This window comes from Gobio gobio, assembly GCF_949357685.1.
Source record: "Gobio gobio genome assembly, chromosome: 4".
In the NCBI taxonomy this organism is placed as follows: Eukaryota; Metazoa; Chordata; class Actinopteri; order Cypriniformes; family Gobionidae; genus Gobio; species Gobio gobio.
In genome coordinates this window covers 51,708,778-51,726,773 of record NC_137100.1, presented here as the reverse complement: position 1 = coordinate 51,726,773, position 17,996 = coordinate 51,708,778, and the positions used below count along the sequence as shown (strand labels likewise).

The 17,996-nt window shown below is 37.0% G+C and overlaps 1 protein-coding gene across 1 annotated transcript; it reads left to right on the top strand.

The window, feature by feature from the left end:
* Window positions 1–1,215: 1,215 nt before the first annotated feature.
* Window positions 1,216–17,992, top strand: svopa (SV2 related protein a). Its single transcript, XM_079813984.1, has 16 exons — window positions 1,216–1,407; window positions 7,964–8,124; window positions 8,342–8,427; window positions 9,369–9,467; window positions 9,651–9,722; window positions 9,842–9,966; window positions 10,537–10,600; window positions 10,905–11,030; window positions 11,160–11,288; window positions 11,861–11,934; window positions 12,138–12,214; window positions 13,084–13,188; window positions 13,294–13,405; window positions 13,580–13,661; window positions 14,351–14,440; window positions 16,555–17,992. Exons 1-16 carry the CDS (start codon window positions 1,373–1,375, stop codon window positions 16,765–16,767), a joined length of 1,650 nt encoding a protein of 549 aa, XP_079670110.1. The 5' UTR covers window positions 1,216–1,372; the 3' UTR covers window positions 16,768–17,992.
* Window positions 17,993–17,996: the final 4 nt, after the last annotated feature.

Here is a 17,996-nt window from a genome sequence, read left to right as displayed (position 1 = left end):
TAATAATAATGGTAATGACAACTAGTTTTTTTCTAGATTTGTCTGTAGTTCATTTTTTACAACTGGATATGTGAAAACCCCTCTTAATTTTACAATTAAAATATAAAACCTATTATAAAATATGCATAATTAATATTTTAACTATACTGTTAAAGTACATGTATTGTCCTGTTGAATATAATATTATTTTCATCATAATATTTTATTTGATTCTAAATGCATATGGATATACATTTTTTTGCTTTCAAAAGCCATCTCCTTTTCACAGTAAAATTACATTTATATGCATCAAGTCTTACCATCATATATATATTTATCCCTTATTAAAATTACATCATCCTTTCAAGGACAAGTGAGTACATTTTCATCGCTTATTATAATATATTTTGTTAGATTTGTGGGTAACACTTTACAATTAGGTCTCATTAATGTATTAACTAACATGAACTAACCAGCAACGAGCAAGTTAATCTTTGTTAACATTAGTAATATATATATATATATATAATTTTTTTTTTACTAATGTTAGCTGTTCATTGTTTGTTCATGTTACTTCACAGTGCATTAACTAATGTTAACAAATACAGTATTTGATTTTAATAATGTATTAGTAGGCTAAATGTTGAAAATAATATGAACAAATATTAATAAATGCTGTAGAAGTGCAGCTTTTTATTGCGTTAACTCATGTATAGTTAACTAATGTTAGCCTAACTAATGCAATCTCATTGTAAAGTGTTACCAATTTGTCCGTAGTTCTTCAGTAATAAAATCTGTTAACTGGGTTTTGTAGCTACAGCTAATTATGTAAATCTGGATAGCCTATGTGAAGAATTATCAGCTTTAATTTATCTTTCAAAGTTCCATGACCTTGTAAAAAGGCATCGTTAAATAAATCCAAACACATATTAACATTTATTTATTTTAGTTTTAAATGGTGAAATATTAACAATTACAGAAATGTTTGTCTCATTGAATATTGAAAATGTGAATAGAATTTACTTTATAGATAAATAATATAGGCCTATGTAAAATACAAATAAAAAAGTGAATGGGGAAAAATATCAATGAAAGTCATGGATGGCAGAGTGTATTGTCTTGATTCATCATCTCCAGAACATATTCACAGTTCGCTCCTGGTGCTTTGGTATGACACGGGCGTTCCAGCCTATGCAGAGATCCAGCACGAGCGAGCGACGCCACCAGCGACACGACAGGCGCAGTAAACATGGCAGCTTCGCTCACGCACAACGCCGCCCCTCTCTGAGCTCTTCACTGTCCTCAAGCCTGTGGTGCTGAAACCAGCCTCTACTCGACAGCAATGTAACGGCAATGAGACAAAGACTCCGGCAGCCCGACGAACAGACCGATAATGGACGATGATTTGTTTCAGTTAAGGCAGCTCCCGTGAGTGTTCTTTTCATCCTTTTTCTTTCATCCGCACGCGACCTCAACCATCATGCAAACACTCCACCGTTCATTTAAGCCCTTTTAGTGATTTACAGCGACTAGAGTGTGCCGTAAACAACGTGACATTTATGCAACTTAAAAAAATCAATGCTTACATAATGGTTGTTTGATGTAGAATATGGATAGGCTACACGTTTGGGATACATGACACCTTGCATTGATTGAATAATAATAGTGATTTGTGTATACTTGTGTTTTTGTTGATATAGACACTCATTCTGCTCACAGATCACAATTTCTGCCTTTCTGTGACTTTTCAGATTGTTCACATTTTAAATTATTTCTGGGGCAGGGCTTCTTAACCCAGGGTTAAATACAGCGCTAAGCCCTTTACAAATGTGGCAGGGTTAAAAAACATGTTAACCCAAGGTTTTATTTCTGGGGCAGGGCTTCTTAACCCAGGGTTAAATACAGCGCTAAGCCCTTTACAAATGTGGCAGGGTTAAAAAACATGTTAACCCAAGGTTAAGTACACTGAAGAAAAAACCCTATTATTATTTTTTTTACAATGAATATATAGAAAAGGCTGTTATAAAATGTACTTTATTAATATTTTAACTATACTGTAATGTATTCTACTGTTAAATGTAATACTATTTTCATCATATTTGATTTTTTATTGTAAATTGCATATATGGTAATACATACTGTTTGCTTCCAAAACCCATCTCTTTAAAAAAAAACTAAATTTACAGTATTTTGTTTGTCTGTTAACCCTTTGGTATTGTTCTGATGTCTGAAATGTACCTTTTTTATTTTCAGTAAAATCAATGTAATATATTTTTGTTTAATAATATTTTTTTTATTTTGTAGTTTGGGATAATTTTGTTACTAATTAATATATATGGAATAGTTATGATATTTTTCCCTTTGAAAATAATACAATATAGTTTAATTTTTCAATAAAAATTGTATTTAATGTTAAAAAAAGAGACAAGGCCGTTATAATCCAATTTTTGAAGGCAGAATAGTGTCATCTGGTGGGAGTAAAAAAAGAAAAACATCTGCAATGCCATGTGTAACCACTAGATTCCTGTAGCTCTACGTATATAAAGAGGCTTGCAAATTCTAGTAGCTTTAAGACATAAAATGTACTTAGTTTGTTGAATTGGATATATATTTAGACATTCTCAAATTCTTTGTGTCAAGGTTTAGATATTTTTTGTTTGAAATGTTGATTTGAAGTGTCAGGTTTTTAAAAAAAATAATTTTACTACAGTCAAACCTGAACACAAAGAAAGACATTTTGTTACATATAAAATCAAAATACAATAAAAATGTCACAATTTGTCAGAGCTTAATCAATCTGGGTCTGATCTGATTTCAAGCTCTTATTTGAGTCTTCAATTTTGCCATATTGTTACAGCCGCACCAGTTCATTTGTGTGTATTATAGTGTGTGTAAGTGTGTGTGTGTGTGTGTGTGTGTGTGTGTGTGTGTGTGTGTGTGTGTGTGTGTGTGTGTGTGTGTTCGAGTAGGTGTGTTTGTTGTGTACTCTTGATGTTTTGAAGTGTAACCCCTTCCTTGCTGTCAATTTTTACTGTATTGTGGCTGAATTAATGATTATATTTCCTGCATTTGCAAAAACTCGCTTTGTGTTATAATCGCACCATTTCATATATGTTTGAGGGTGGTGTGGGTGGAGTGTGGAGTGTGCACTCTTGATATTTTAGAGTGTCACCCTTCACTGCTGTATGCATTTTTCTGCATCATGGCCAGTGTTGTGGAAATGTAGTAGGTTACAAATTACAAGTAACCCTATTTAAAATGTAATAAGTAGTGTAACTATTTAAATTACTTTATTAAAGTAATGTAACTGATTACATTTTTTTACATTACTTTTTGATTACCTTTCTATTTTCCAGCCCTGGAACGCATTTTTATCACTCGTCATGGTGGCAACTCTCAGACAGGTTAAAGCTTTCAGCGGTAATGTGGATTGATGTAATTAGCAGACGTGGTGCGCTGCAAATTCAAACAAGAGAACCAATCAAAAGCTTAAGAATAGCATTGCTTTACTAAACAGCCTTTAAATGGCAGGAGGCTAGCCTAGAAATCTAGACGCAACCTAGCGGCAGCAAATGTAATTTGCAGCCAGGGCGTCTAGCAACTCTCCGTTGGCTTGCGAGCTGGAAAAACCAAACTCTGGTCAGGCCAATCACATCATGTATAGAATCGATGGGCGGGCTTAACATAATGACGGTAGAGTTGCGGCGGTTCCGCGTGCTACTTGAAAACAAAGAAGCTGGCGAACAACTGTCTTTCGAAACGGCTCTGGCCGCGACTCTGGAAGACTTGGAGAAAAGCTTTTCTTTGAGAAAATAACAAAGATCGGCATTGAAGTCATTCTTAGAAAGGAAGATGTGTTCTGAGTTTTGCTGACCGGATACGGCAAAAGTTTAATCTATCAAGTAGCTCTGCTTCACCTTCTTCGTTGCTCTGGTTGTTTGTAGCGATATCCTATTGCGTGCAGAGGGAATTTGAAAGACAACCGTTTATCCCGCCCCTCGGATTGAGCCCTGCCAATGGTGAGTTCCCAGACCCAACATCTTGATATGGGTCTGGCTTGTCAGGCTAGCAGGAGGCATCAAAAACAGGCAAAGCAGCAAATGAATATTGTTCAACATATCTAGCTTTTTACAGAACATATTCAGATGTTACCCCCTTTGTAATCATTAACATTTTCATAAGTAACTGTAACTGATTACAGTTACATTTATTTTGTTAATAAATTATGTAATCTAGTTACATGTAACTAGTTACTCCCCAACACTGATCGTGGCTGATTTGTAGATTGTACACCCCAAAAATTGCTCTTTTTTTCATGTTTCACATTAATTTGCTATGGTGGTCATTTCTGACCGCGAACAACACGAGTGACTTTTTTTTTTTACGACCATTTAACCTTTTTTAAATCAAGTCCACAATTTTTTTTGTGGTCACATAGTGGCTGCCACAAAAGACACAGAGTTTCATACCATTGCGATGAAGTAACGATCAAAAAAAAAAACAATCTAAAATGACCGAACAACACATAAATCTAATTTAATTTTAAACCAGCTTTTTGTTGAAACATTTTTTCAGTTAAAAGTCTAAATATGAATATGTTTTTAAATAGAATTAATCCAGGTCAATCCTGAAAAGCAATACATGTTGGTCTTGATGATCACAAGATTCAAGATTCAAGATTCAAGAGTTTTATTTGTCACATACACAGTTATATACACAATATACAACTGGCAGTGAAATGTAAACAGGTCCGCTCCATGGACAGTGCAAATAACAGTTACAAGAAATTAAATAGAAATAGAATAAAATTAGAATAAAAAGTATTAACATAAGTAGAATTATAAATAAATCAAGTAAAAGATAAAAATAGGAAATAAGATAAAAATAAAAATATTAAAAATATGTGGATATGATAAGTGAGATAAACTGTAGACTTAAAAATAAGTGGTTAACATAAAATATATAATATGTATATATAAAGAAGTATAATGTGCAAGGTTTATTACAGGTTGTTACGCAGTAACAATAGGGACGTAAAGTGCAGTGCAATTGCAGTATGTGGATGTTAATGTTGAAAGACCGTATGTTTATGCGTGTGCGGGGGTGAAGTGAGTCACGTGACTGAGTTCAGGAGTCTGATGGCCTGGGGGAAGAAACTCCTCCTGAGTCTTTCAGTCTTTGCCATCACCCAATGCAAATAAATAGAAATTTGTCCTTGTGTGTCATTGGGCTTCAACCTGTTTACTGTTTACGAGAGGTCCTGACTCTCTTTGGTAATTCAAAATCCCATGCCACTTCTCATAAAGAGTAGGGGTGTAACCCCAAATGTCCTGGCCAAATTCCCTCCATTGGCTTATCAATAATCCCCATCCTTTGAATTGGCTCTATCGCTCTATGTCCTCTTCACCGATAGCTGGCGTGTAGTGAGCGCACTGGTGCCGTTGTTCTGTGGCTCCTGTCGCATCCTCCGTGTGGAGCTGCACACTGGTGGAGGTTAAGGAGGGAACCCCTGATATGATTGTTAAGTGCTTTGGGTGGACAGTAGTACATAGTAAAACTCTATATAAATGCCTCATTCTTTCTTTCATCCATCTGTGTTGCAATAAAGGTTTTCCACTGATTCATAAGAGTTTTGAATTATCTGCCTGCTTATGCTGATGGTATTCTTCTGCTGCATATGCTTGGCAGCAGGCCCAGTCGCCATCTGATGGTGTGCAGAAATCACGATGGCAGCGCTCTTAATTGTTGACATAGAGCTTGTTTTAGCTAGGCGTTTGTTTTTTTTTTGTTTTTTTCAGAGTAAATCGTCACAAGCATCCTTCATTCTTGGCATTTTCTTTATGCTTGCAGTCAGTAATGGAGCTCAGGTCAGTTCTGTCATTGATGATTTATATCATCATCCTGGTTTTGTGTTTTTTGAATGCTCTCGAAATACTGTTTGTCTCTGCCGAGCGTGGAGAGGTCGTCTGTTTAATTACACTGCCTGTCTGCTCATGAAGGCTTTATTGCTTATAGTGGCGCTGTGAGGACTGCAATTACTGTAATCAAACCATGGGATATCTGTGTGCTGCTCTTATTTACTGCTCCCTGATCCAATCTCTCTTCAAAACAGCGAAGATATTTGTAAAGTAAAATCCCCCCGACTACCGCTAGAGCATCTGTTATTGTTGTCTTTAAACAGCCGTTTTCATTCAGTGAGAAAATGCTTGTCATTCAGTTGCCCTATAAAGGCTGACGGTTGTGAGTCACAGTTTCAAACATCTCTCCACTGTCTCTTCACACATACTGGCTTTTGCTCGTGTTTTCTTTCTAGAACGCCAGAAGAGGGAATGCACAAACAGGAAGCTCCTTGGCAACAGCCTCTGATATATGCATCATTCTGTCATACATGCAGCATATTCCATATGTTTGTTCTGTTAAATTATTTATTTTACCCTTCTACATTACAATAAACAGCATATATTGGCTGCATGGTGTGTGTGGGCTGTTGCTATATCATGCATAGGCAATGCTAGACCCGTGATTAAGCTGTCATGCATCATTGTGTGATCTTTCTTCAATTCTTTGAAAATATCCACTGCAACAAATATAAAGGATATTTAATTTCCTTTATATCAGGGTTATTTTTTAACCCTTAATCGTCCCTCAAGTAGGGTTTACATTTGTGTCCCTTGGGGTCAGATAGACCCCAAACTTTTACAGAGCGATTGCATAAGGAAATATACATTTTTTACATGGAAAACTATATATCATTTTTTTTATTTACTTCTCAACTATACATTTATGCTGTGTTTTTGTGGGTATTTGGTAGTTTTTTACCTATTTACTGCACAAATACTTAACTATGTCATTAATTGGCTCATTAAAAATTATTTTTTTATGAAAAAATCACTTGAATGGTGATCTTAAATAAATATAAATAGTTTTTGGACATTGCTCTATGTGTTAGGAATAGAATACCGACATCTGTAGGTTTGTGGAAAAACTTTAGGAATTATAGTTAAAGAGAAAGAGTGCAATGACCACATTATACACTAGAGGTCCATATAGGGAAGTTATGCAAAAGTTAAGCTGCCTTTCATCTTTCTTTTATTTGCCCTTTTCCCTCTCTTTCTCATTATTGTTCCATGTTGCATTTGTGCTCTAGTATTTGTCATTTATGTATGGAATTTTTTCAGATTTATGTGTAAGTTTTGTTGATTTTATTTGCCAGTTTCTATAAAAATGCTCTTTGTTGCAGTCACACACCAACCAGCGTGTGTATTACACGCTTTGGCGTGATACTGGGTTGCACACACATGTGTGTGTTTGTGTGTGTGTGTGTGTGTGTGTGTGTGTGTGTGTGTGTGTGTGTGTGTGTGAGTGAACATGCTTGTTCCATGTTGCATTTGTGCTCTAGTATTAGTCCTTCATTTATGTATGAAAATCTTTCGGATTTATGCCAGTTTTGTTGATTTTATTAGCCAATTTCAATAAAAATACTCTCTTTTGCAGGCACATACATGTGTGTGTTTGTGTGTGTGTGTGTGTGTATGAGATAGAAAGTTCGTTCTACTTTGTGTTTATGCTCTAGGACCAGACCTTGATATAAATGTAGAAATGTTCAGATTTATACTGGATTTAGTAAATTTTCTTTGACAAAAAAAGTGAAAAAATGTTTTTTTTACACTTTCCCATTCATTTTCAATGTGGGGTCAATCTAACCCCGAGGGACTTAAACGGTAAAACATTTTTTACACACCTTTAGAACAACCAAATCAAGCCCAGATTTTTTTGTGCATGTTTAGATAGATTATTTAGGAAAAGTCTCATGGCCCTGAGATGAAGGGAACACTTTTTAAAAATGGAAAAGTCCAGTGGGGTCAGCTGGACCCCAAGGGACGATTAAGGGTTAAGTCTATGGGTCAGAGCCGTATGCAATACTACAAAAATGTGTCGATCTGAATTACCTGATATTCTGCTTGCCCGTTTGTGTATCTGACAGAGTGGTGAAATTTCGGCGTACAGGTGAAAGCACTCGCTCAGAGGATGAGTGTTGCAGTAGGGAAGAGGCTTTTCAGTTGGACGGAGGACGGACGGATATGGAGTCTGTTTCCTTGGCCGATGGTGCTCCGGTGCCTCGGGAATTTGCCAACCCCACTGATGGTATGATCAGCCAAAACTAAATGAGAATTGTATATACTAAAATAAAAGCTAATTCAAAATATTAACAAATACTATAATGGTATGTAAATAATACTGAAATAACACTGTTGTGAGCATGTTTAATGCATCCTATAAAGGATAGCTGATTTGCATTATCAGACAGCTCACTGAACATCTTTAAGGCTAGACTACTCTCCATGTGTTACTCATTCAACAGATACCTTCATGGTTGAGGATGCAGTGGAAGCCATTGGCTTTGGGACGTTCCAGTGGAAACTGTCCATCCTGACTGGACTTTCATGGGTAACAATACTCGAAATGTAGAGAGGGAATAATTGCTGTACACTCACAACACTGTATAATAAAGTGCAACAGTGCCCGCCTAATTTTTCAGAGACACTAGTTCCGGAAGTATTTTTTTCATTAATTTCTCCCATAGGGATCAGCTATGAGGTGAATCATAACATTACAAACTTTTACTTGAAGCAATGTATTGAAAATCAGACAAAAATACAAGGGTACAAGACTGTACTTAACCGCTTTAGACAAGTACAATCCCATAAAGCATTGCGAACAGAATAATCTAATTAAAAACAATGGAGAAATATAAAACTACTCATTTACAAATGTTATATATATATGTATATATATATATATATTATACACAAACACAAATATTTTGAGAGCATAGGGAGATCGACTCGATTGGGTAGGTCATTTGCAGTGCTTCATGGGAGTAGGTGGAGACACAGAGCTATTTTGACGCAGTTTTGATTTTTGCAACTCTCTGATTGGTGGAATTTTCTGTACAGCATCATGGGTAATGTAGTTTTTCACCACAAATGCTGCTGTTAAACGGAATTATTTTAAGAATAAGTTGAAATAATGCTGGCTGACGGCTTCAGCACAAACGAAATACCATGAATTAATAACCTCGTGGTTCACAGTAGTTCTGTCTTTAAAGATTTATAAGTTATCGGTAATAATCAATTTCCCTATGGAGAAAATGAATGGAGTTTTTACTTCTGGAACCTGACTGTTACACTCTGTTATGATCAGTTGACTCTAGAACGACACTATATAAATAAAACATTGTATAATTTTATTTATAATATATTATTATTCAAATTAAGGAGTGTCATTTTTATAAGCTGTACATTTTCAGTTTGTCTACCAATTGTGTAGTCAGAATTAGTAGTTGCTATGTTTGTTTCCACAGTGCAGATGATTTTATTTGTGTGCAGATGGCCGACGCCATGGAGATGATGATTCTCAGTATATTGGCCCCTCAACTGCACTGTGAGTGGGCACTGCCCAGCTGGGAGGTGGCACTGCTAACTTCGGTACTGTACACTACTCAACTACACTAGTCAATAATGACTCCTCTCTTGCTTTTTTGGATATGTTTGGCTGTAGGATTGATTTTCTTGTTCTGTTAAGCTTAGCATCAGCTGCTCATGAATATGTGTGCCTGATTAACCACATTGTTGTGAGTAACAATGTGTTTCTCTCCTTCCCTGAAACAGGTTGTATTTATTGGAATGATGATCAGTTCCTCATTATGGGGGAACATATCTGATAAATATGGGAGAAAAACAGTGAGTATGTTCATAAATGAAAGAGCAGTATGTGCATGCCCAACGATATAGCTGGACAAATGTTGTTATCTCACTGTGTACCACCAAGGAATGATTAGAGGTGTGTGTGTTTGTGGTAGGGTCTGAAGATGAGTGTATTGTGGACCCTGTTCTATGGCCTCCTCAGTGCATTTGCACCTATATACGGATGGATCCTGTTCCTCAGAGCTTTGGTGGGCTTCGGTATTGGAGGGGCTCCACAATCGTAAGTGTGATACAAAACTAAATACATATACAACCATTCAAAAGTTTGTGGTCAGTATGTTTTTAAAAGCATTTTATGCTCACCAAGGCTGCATTTATTTGAAGACAAAAAGCAGTAAAAACAGTAATATTGTGAATATTGTGTTTTTTACATTTTAAAACTTATTCCTGTGATGACAAAGCTGAATTTGAATTTTCAGATAAATCATTCTAATACGTTGATTTGATGCTCAAACATTTCTTATTATTATCAGTGTGAAAACAGTTTTTACTGCTTGATATTTCTGTGGAAACCATGAGACTTTTCTTTCTATTTTTTTTATGAATAGAAAGAACAGCATTTATTTGAAATAAGTCTTTACTTTCACCTTAGGATTTATTTAATGCATCCCTGCTAAATAAAAATATTCATTTCTATCTACATCCCATCAAACTTTTGAATGGTTGTGTACAAACATTTAGTGAATTATGATAAGGAGATTTGTTAACCTAACATTGAAGCTTCCACTTTCATCTTACAACATCATTAAATATTCAGAGACTTACAGAAACCTTTGGTCTCTCCTCTAAGAGTAACATTGTATGCTGAGTTTCTCCCTATGCGGTCCAGAGCCACTTGCATTCTGTTGATAGAGGTAATATTCTATTCTATTCTATTCTATTCTATTCTATTCTATTCTATTCTATTCTATTCTATTCTATTCTATTCTATTCTATTCTATTCTATTCTATTCTATTCTATTCTATTCTATTCTATTCTATTCTATTCTATTCTATTCTATTCTATTCTATTCTATTCTAAACTATTCTATTCTATTCTTTAGATACAGATATCATAGCCCTGATTAAACCGTTTCAGTTATGAGCTGAACCAAAACATGAAGTCATCATAACCAGGATAGCTTATGGATTTATCTCTTTCCCTCTGATCTGCTGTAGATATTCTGGGCTTTGGGTACAGTATTTGAAGTGCTGCTGGCTATTTTGGTGATGCCAACTTTGGGCTGGCGCTGGCTGCTGGCCCTCTCCACTATTCCACTCTTCATTTTTGCTTTTTTTTGCTTTGTAAGTATGAAGTTCTTAAATATCCGTTTGTTCTCTCTCTTAGAGCTAGATATGAATAGTTTTTTTGTGGTGTGAGCAATATATTGTCTGAACAATATAGTAAGCAAAATGTCAAATGCACATCAACAGTGGCTGCCAGAAAGCGCTCGTTACGACGTCCTGACAGGAAATCAGGAGAAGGCTTTGAACACACTCAAACGCATTGCTGCAGAGAATAATGTCCCTATGCCCCTGGGAAAACTCATAGTGGCCAGACAGGTAAGGTCCTTGTTAAATATACTTATTTATTAGTATATTACTTTATGTATATTTATGGCTTTATTTACTGGAAAAGAGTTAGACACTTCCTATAATACAATGCTATCGAAACCTGTGGCAGTCTGATATGTTGAGCTGTGCTGCTCATGTGGGAAACATGATTTTGAGTCCAACTCTACAAACAACAATAATTCAAAGAGTTTATGAAATATGACTAAAAAAGAAGGAATAGACAACTAACTGTGCATATGTGTGTAAATGTTTTCATGGATACATTTTTGTACATAAAAGTATTCTAAATAGTTCATGTTTTTGTCTACACAGAACTATTAGATTCTGTTATTTATACTATTACACTTTTACGACTATCTATTATTCAAAGAATCCTATCTGAATAAGAAATGTTTCTTGAGCAGCAAATCAGCAAATTAGAATGATTTCTGAAGGATCATGTGACACTGAAGACACTAATGATGCTGAAAATTCAGCTTTTACATCACAGAAATGAATTACATTTTATTTATATGTATCTCTCCTTATTTTGAGTATAATTGTTGTTTTCTGTGTTTAAGGAGGACAGGGGGAAACTTCGTGATCTTTTCTCTCCACCCTTGCGCTGGACCACTGTTCTGCTCTGGTTCATATGGTAAAAGAGTCCTACAATACGGATTCCTATCAATTATGGTGTAAACAGTCATTAAATCATGAATGTAGATGTCCACTAATCCTCAAAAGGACTTTTTGTCCCTTTTGATCTTGATCTTTTGTTTCACAATTGAACTCAAATATTTCACAATGTTTAGTTCTTGCTGCTTCATATTCTGTTTTGTTGTACGCTTTCTGTTGCAGGTTCTCTAACGCATTCTCATATTATGGTGTGGTTTTGCTGACCACCGAGCTTTTCCAGGAGGGAGGCGCCTGTGGTGGTGAGTGACAGCTATTGTGTGTTTAAAAACAGACTGGAGCAGCATAGTGAGAATGTAAAGGCTAAGTATGGAATAGAATACCATATTTAATATACTGTGCAGCAATCACCGATCAGGCATAACATTATGACAGGTGAAGTGAATAACACTGATTATCTCTTCATCACGGCACCTGTTAGTGGGTGGGATATATTAGGCAGCAAGTGAACATTTTGTCCTCAAAGTTGATGTGTTAAAAGCAGGGAAAAATGGGCAAGCGTAAGGATAGACGACTGGGTCAGAGCATCTCTAAAACTGCAGCTGTTGTGGTGTGTTCCCAGTCTGCAGTGGTCAGTATCTATCAAAAGTGGTCCAAGGAAGGAACAGTGGTGAACTGGCGACAGGGTCATGGGCGGCCAAGGCTCATTGATGCACGTGGGGAGTGAAGGCTGGCCTGTGTGGTCCGATCAACCAGACGAGCTACTGTAGCTCAAATTGCTCAAGAAGTTAATGCTGGTTCTGATAGAAAGGTGTCAGAATACACAGTGCATCGCAGTTTGTTGCATATGGGGCTGCATAGCCGCAGACTAGTCAGGGTGCCCATGCTGACCCCTGTCCACCGGTGCCAGATACCACAGCACACTTTCAGGGGTCTAGTGGAGTCCATGCCTCGATGGGTCAGGGCTGTTTTGGCAGCAAAAGCGGGACCAACACAATATTGTCATAATGTTATGCCTGATCGGTGTATACTGTATGCTGATTAATGTTTTTTTTTTTATAGTTTGTAAATCAGTATGTTTAATACATTTCAAACTATAGTGTGGTAGAATACTAACCAAATACAACCAATGTATTCTGTATGCATATATTGGTCGTGTGTCACCACCTAGGGGGGAAGGGCAGAAAAAGGGAGCCAGGTTGTAGTTTGGAGTGTAAATATCTGAATTCAGATGATTACAAAGACCTTCTATGGACCACACTTTCTGAGTTCCCAGGTAGACCTTTAACACCATTAATATCTAATTTTTACATAACGCATGGTAGGCCAAAAGAAAGTGTGATGCATATCGTATTGACACATATTGATTGATGAATCACAGGCCTACTGGTGACCTTGTGGGCAATTGATCGTCTAGGAAGGAGGAAGACTATGGCACTGTGTTTCTTCGTCTTCTCCCTCTGCATTGTGCCGCTCTACGGCTGTGTGGGAAGGTCAGAAAGCACATCCATTACGGAAATTTTTCTAGAGCACTCGAGCCTGTGTTAATCTCACATGTGAACATACATCTACATGTCATGGAAAAATCAAACTAGTATATCTTTCTAATGTGACATCCTCGAAGATTCATTATGCCATATAGCCTAACTATATTCCCTTTATTGCAGGACTTCTTTGACAGTATTTATATTCATTGCGAGGGCTTTCATCGCTGGAGGTTTCCAGGCTGCATATGTGTACACCCCTGAGGTCAGAACTCTTTCCATTAATATCAGTTGATATATCATTTTTATTTCTTGGAAGAACTGAGGCTCAAAGGCAAGTTCTATCCTTATTTGCTGTGTCAAAAGAAGATGTATTAGAAACACAGCAAAACTTGATACCCTTGGCAGATAAATTGTTAGGAGAGTAAAGCCTGTAGACTGTCAATGTGGTGTTAAATGTTTCTCTCAAGGCAACAGCTGCGCTGGGGAAGGATTTTGACCTTGGGAAACGTCCAATTGCTGGCTCACTCCCACCACTTGGCAGCCATTGCAACAACTCACCTGAAATAAAACATGCCACTTTGTCATCCTACGTTTTTTTCATAAACTACTGGAGTTCATCTCCTGATAAATGATTAGAGGGTTGAGGATTACACACAGTGTCTGTGTGTTGACTTTGACATTACTGTCATTGAGGTCATTTTATTGCGTAGTTATATAGTTACTTGACTGTATATTATCTAAAGGGGAGAGGCAGTTTCCTAACTGCATTAATCTTTGTCTGTGATATTTAACTGGTTTTGAAAGTGTTTATGGCATAAAAGCATGCTGAAGAAACTTTAGTGAAATAATAGATCCATGTAGGTCATGTAAGTCTATTCACTCAGTGGTTAAGTAATAGTTCAGTGTTCAATGAGAAGATCACGGTTATCTCTCTTTTGGTGTGTTTTGCAGGTGTATCCCACAGCGACGAGGGCACTGGGTTTGGGCACCAGCAGTGGGATGGCCCGAGTTGGAGCTCTCATCACACCATTTGTGGCACAGGTGTGGAAAAACTAACTAGAAAATGATAAATGACATAAAAATACAGAATAAATGTATTTCCTAACCCTAAAACCAAATAGAAAATAAACAAATAGTATACACATTATTTGGAGATATTATATCCAAATATATTACTTTTCTTTTCTGTGTTGCTCACATGGGCAACATGATTTGGTGTCCAGCTCGCAAAAATGAACTCTACGGACATCAACAATTCTAAGAGTTTCTCACCAGACCAGAGTCTCATTCACTAACTGTGCATATGTGTGTGTAAATGTTTTCATGAAGATATTCATTAATATATTGTACTTGATATTATTCGAAATTTGTGGGGGAAAAAACTAGAGCCAACTTAAACCACAATGTTTAGTTCACATGTTTGTCTGTATAGAACTATTATATACTAGCCTGACGTCGTCATAGTCTGATACTGCTCCATTGGGCGTTGATTATGGGGCAAAAATGCCTCTGCACTCAATTGGATTGACCTACAACCAAACAGAGCGACACATAGTTGCAAACGGAACTCAACTGCATGCACGCTGGAAGAAGTAGAAGAAGATGATGAGCGTAAACGTACTTTGTCGGTGTTGTAAAAAGAATTTAAGGATACACTGAGTACTTACCAACACGATCAACATTTTTGAGAGAAATAGTGAAGGGGAATGCGTATACGAACAAGTTCTCCGTTTAGTAAACAAATTCAACCCAAACGCTCTTTGGGGACGTGGATGATTACGTTACTGTTTATCATCTGTCCATCATCGTATAAATCCCGCCCTGACCATTTGATTGGTCTGTACAGCTCTGGTTCGAGCATAGAGACAGAGCGACACGCGTCATAATCTGAAGACCACGCCCACCAGGGGGGAAAACAATCAAACCATCTCCATTGTCTTTGTATTGCGTGAAGCGGCCTCCTGGTCATTTTTGACTTATAACAAAAAACAGAACAATGTAAAAAAGCTGATATGTGACAAGGTGTACAGCAAACAAGCTAGACAAAACCAGAACCAAAAACCCAGAACTTTTTATAAGCTGTTGACCCAAAAAACGAGCGTTTAAGGACACAAAAGTGGATACAGGCTATTGAGACAGAGCGTGACATGTTATATTACACTGAGAACTACACCCAATGGAGGGGAACGTAATCAGCGACAGGAAATATAATATATAAAAGTGACATTTGGATATTTGACTTAACAGTGACAAAATGTTTACCGCACACGTAGGCATACTGAGTGTCAGGATCCTAAAATTTACCCATTCTTCCTGCTGATGCTTCACGTCTTATTGCCTGTATCCACTTTTGTCTCCTTAAACGCTCGGTTTTTTGGGGGTTGACAGCTTATAAAAACGTACTTCTGTGTTCTTTAGCTTGTTTGCTGTACACTATATATTGTATTTTAATTTTGATCAAGGTTTCATAAACTAATTGCCTGTATATTTAATACATAAGAAGCAAACTAAGAACGCGGAGAATGGATTGACGTGCGTAACGAACCCACTGGCCTGTTTCCGCTGCCTTTGAGTAAGGCTGAAAGCGTCTTTCTTTTTAATACATTTCTTGAATGTCTTAATTACAGTAGGCCTATAGATAGTTATGATATTTGTGGCTGCACCGGGGTCTGTCAGGTTAAAGCTACGCGCTAATCATGAGCGATCCATGGCACCTGCTACCCATGGCTGTTAAGAACTATAGGCTACATCACTAAATTACAACAATTTCGTGCTATGGGCACTGCCACTGATACAGGCAGCGGATGAGCCTATTTTTCTGCTTTTCAAACAAGTGTGACAAAGGCATGGGCTAAATAAATTACCTAATGTGGATACAGACATATATACACACATCACTATACAACACATGTCCTTATTAGGAGAAAATATGTAGTTTTAACGAGAAAAATATGTTGTTTTAACGACATAACATCTCGTTATTACAAGAAAATATGTTGTTTTAACGACATAAGATCTCGTTATTACGACATGAGTGGAATTTTTTTTTATTTGGCAGCAATGCGTCAGTTAAAAAAATCTCACCAACTCCAATGTGAATGTGTGATACAGAGAAATGTTTACATATTCTATCCATCTCTGCTTCCTTCCTGAAGGTGATGCTGGAATCATCAGTGTATCTGACTCTGTCAGTGTACTGTTGCTGCTGTTTGCTGGCTGCTATTGCTTCCTGTGCACTGCCCATTGAGACCACAGGACGGGGCCTCCAGGAGTCCAGTCACAGAGAGTGGGGTCAGGAGATGATGGGACGGGCCTCAGACCACAGTCCTGGAGGGATTCCACATTCCAGCTCTGGATCACAGGACTAAGGAACACCACAGAAGGGTTTGGAAAGACTTTGTAGAAGAAATTGTTCTTAGATGGAAATGGGGAATATTTTCTGTAAAATAAAATGTGTGTCCACAAAGGAATAGCAGATTTAATTGTTTTAAGAACTGCTTGGTTTTGATTTAAATCAGTCCATTAATGACACATTCCTCCACTAAAGGTTGCAAGGTTTCTCTTTATGAAACTCTAGACCGGAAAAAAGGAGGTGAATAGATTTCCATCACATAATACTTCCCCTTTGCCTCATTCCCAGAAAATACAACAGAAAATGGGTTGAAAATAGATCTAAAATTGCATTATGCAGTTTAACACATGAAAACCATCATCACTCTCATATGTTCAAAGGATTTGAAGAGCTTTTGGGGGTGTTTAGAAGAACGAAGGAAGTCCTGAGGTCTTGAAGTTGAAAGATAGCACAAGAGTATGTGTGTTTGTGACAGGTTTAGTATGAAAGCGAGTAGAAAGATTTATTGTACTTTTTATTTTTTAAGAGGGCCTTACACTAAACTCATGGCATTCCATTGGGGAGGTCATGACAACTTTTATCTATTCATCGAAGCAGAGACAGGATGCTGCTATAAATCAGGCATTGCACCAGTTTGTGGTCTCTGTTATCTTGCTTTTTTTTTCTCCAAAGGATCATTTACCATACTTTAAGCTGGTTAAATGTTAGCCATTCATAGGGTTAGACTTTGCTGACACCAGTTACTTATCTAGTGGACATCAAAGTCTTCATTTCGTACCATTCAGCACTCGAGAGCACCTCTCTTCGTCCTTCCACTGACTGCCAACTGCAATCACTCATGTAAAATTCTCATTCATGTACAAAACTCCAGACGTTCCCTCATAATCAGGCATATCAAAGTTGAATCTTAAGATACAGCTCAATAACAATAAAACAATAGCAAGTGGCTTTCATCAGAACAGGTCTGTAGGTCAAATATATTTTTTTTTACTGTCAAACTGTCTTTGTTTCTTCAGCTCCACTTCTCAATGGTATATTCTGTCATTTGTATTTCTGCCTTTTCAACCGTACAGTGGGTATGTGTGTGGCATGATGGGAAGTGTGCAGTTGTTCCTGTGAGTCCAGAGAGTTGTCTCCTATGCCTGCCTTTTGCGATTTAGTGCCGCGTTTTGTGTCTCTGTGCACAGATCTCTTGCCACTGCACTGGATGTACATGTATGATAACAATAAATTATGATTCAAAAA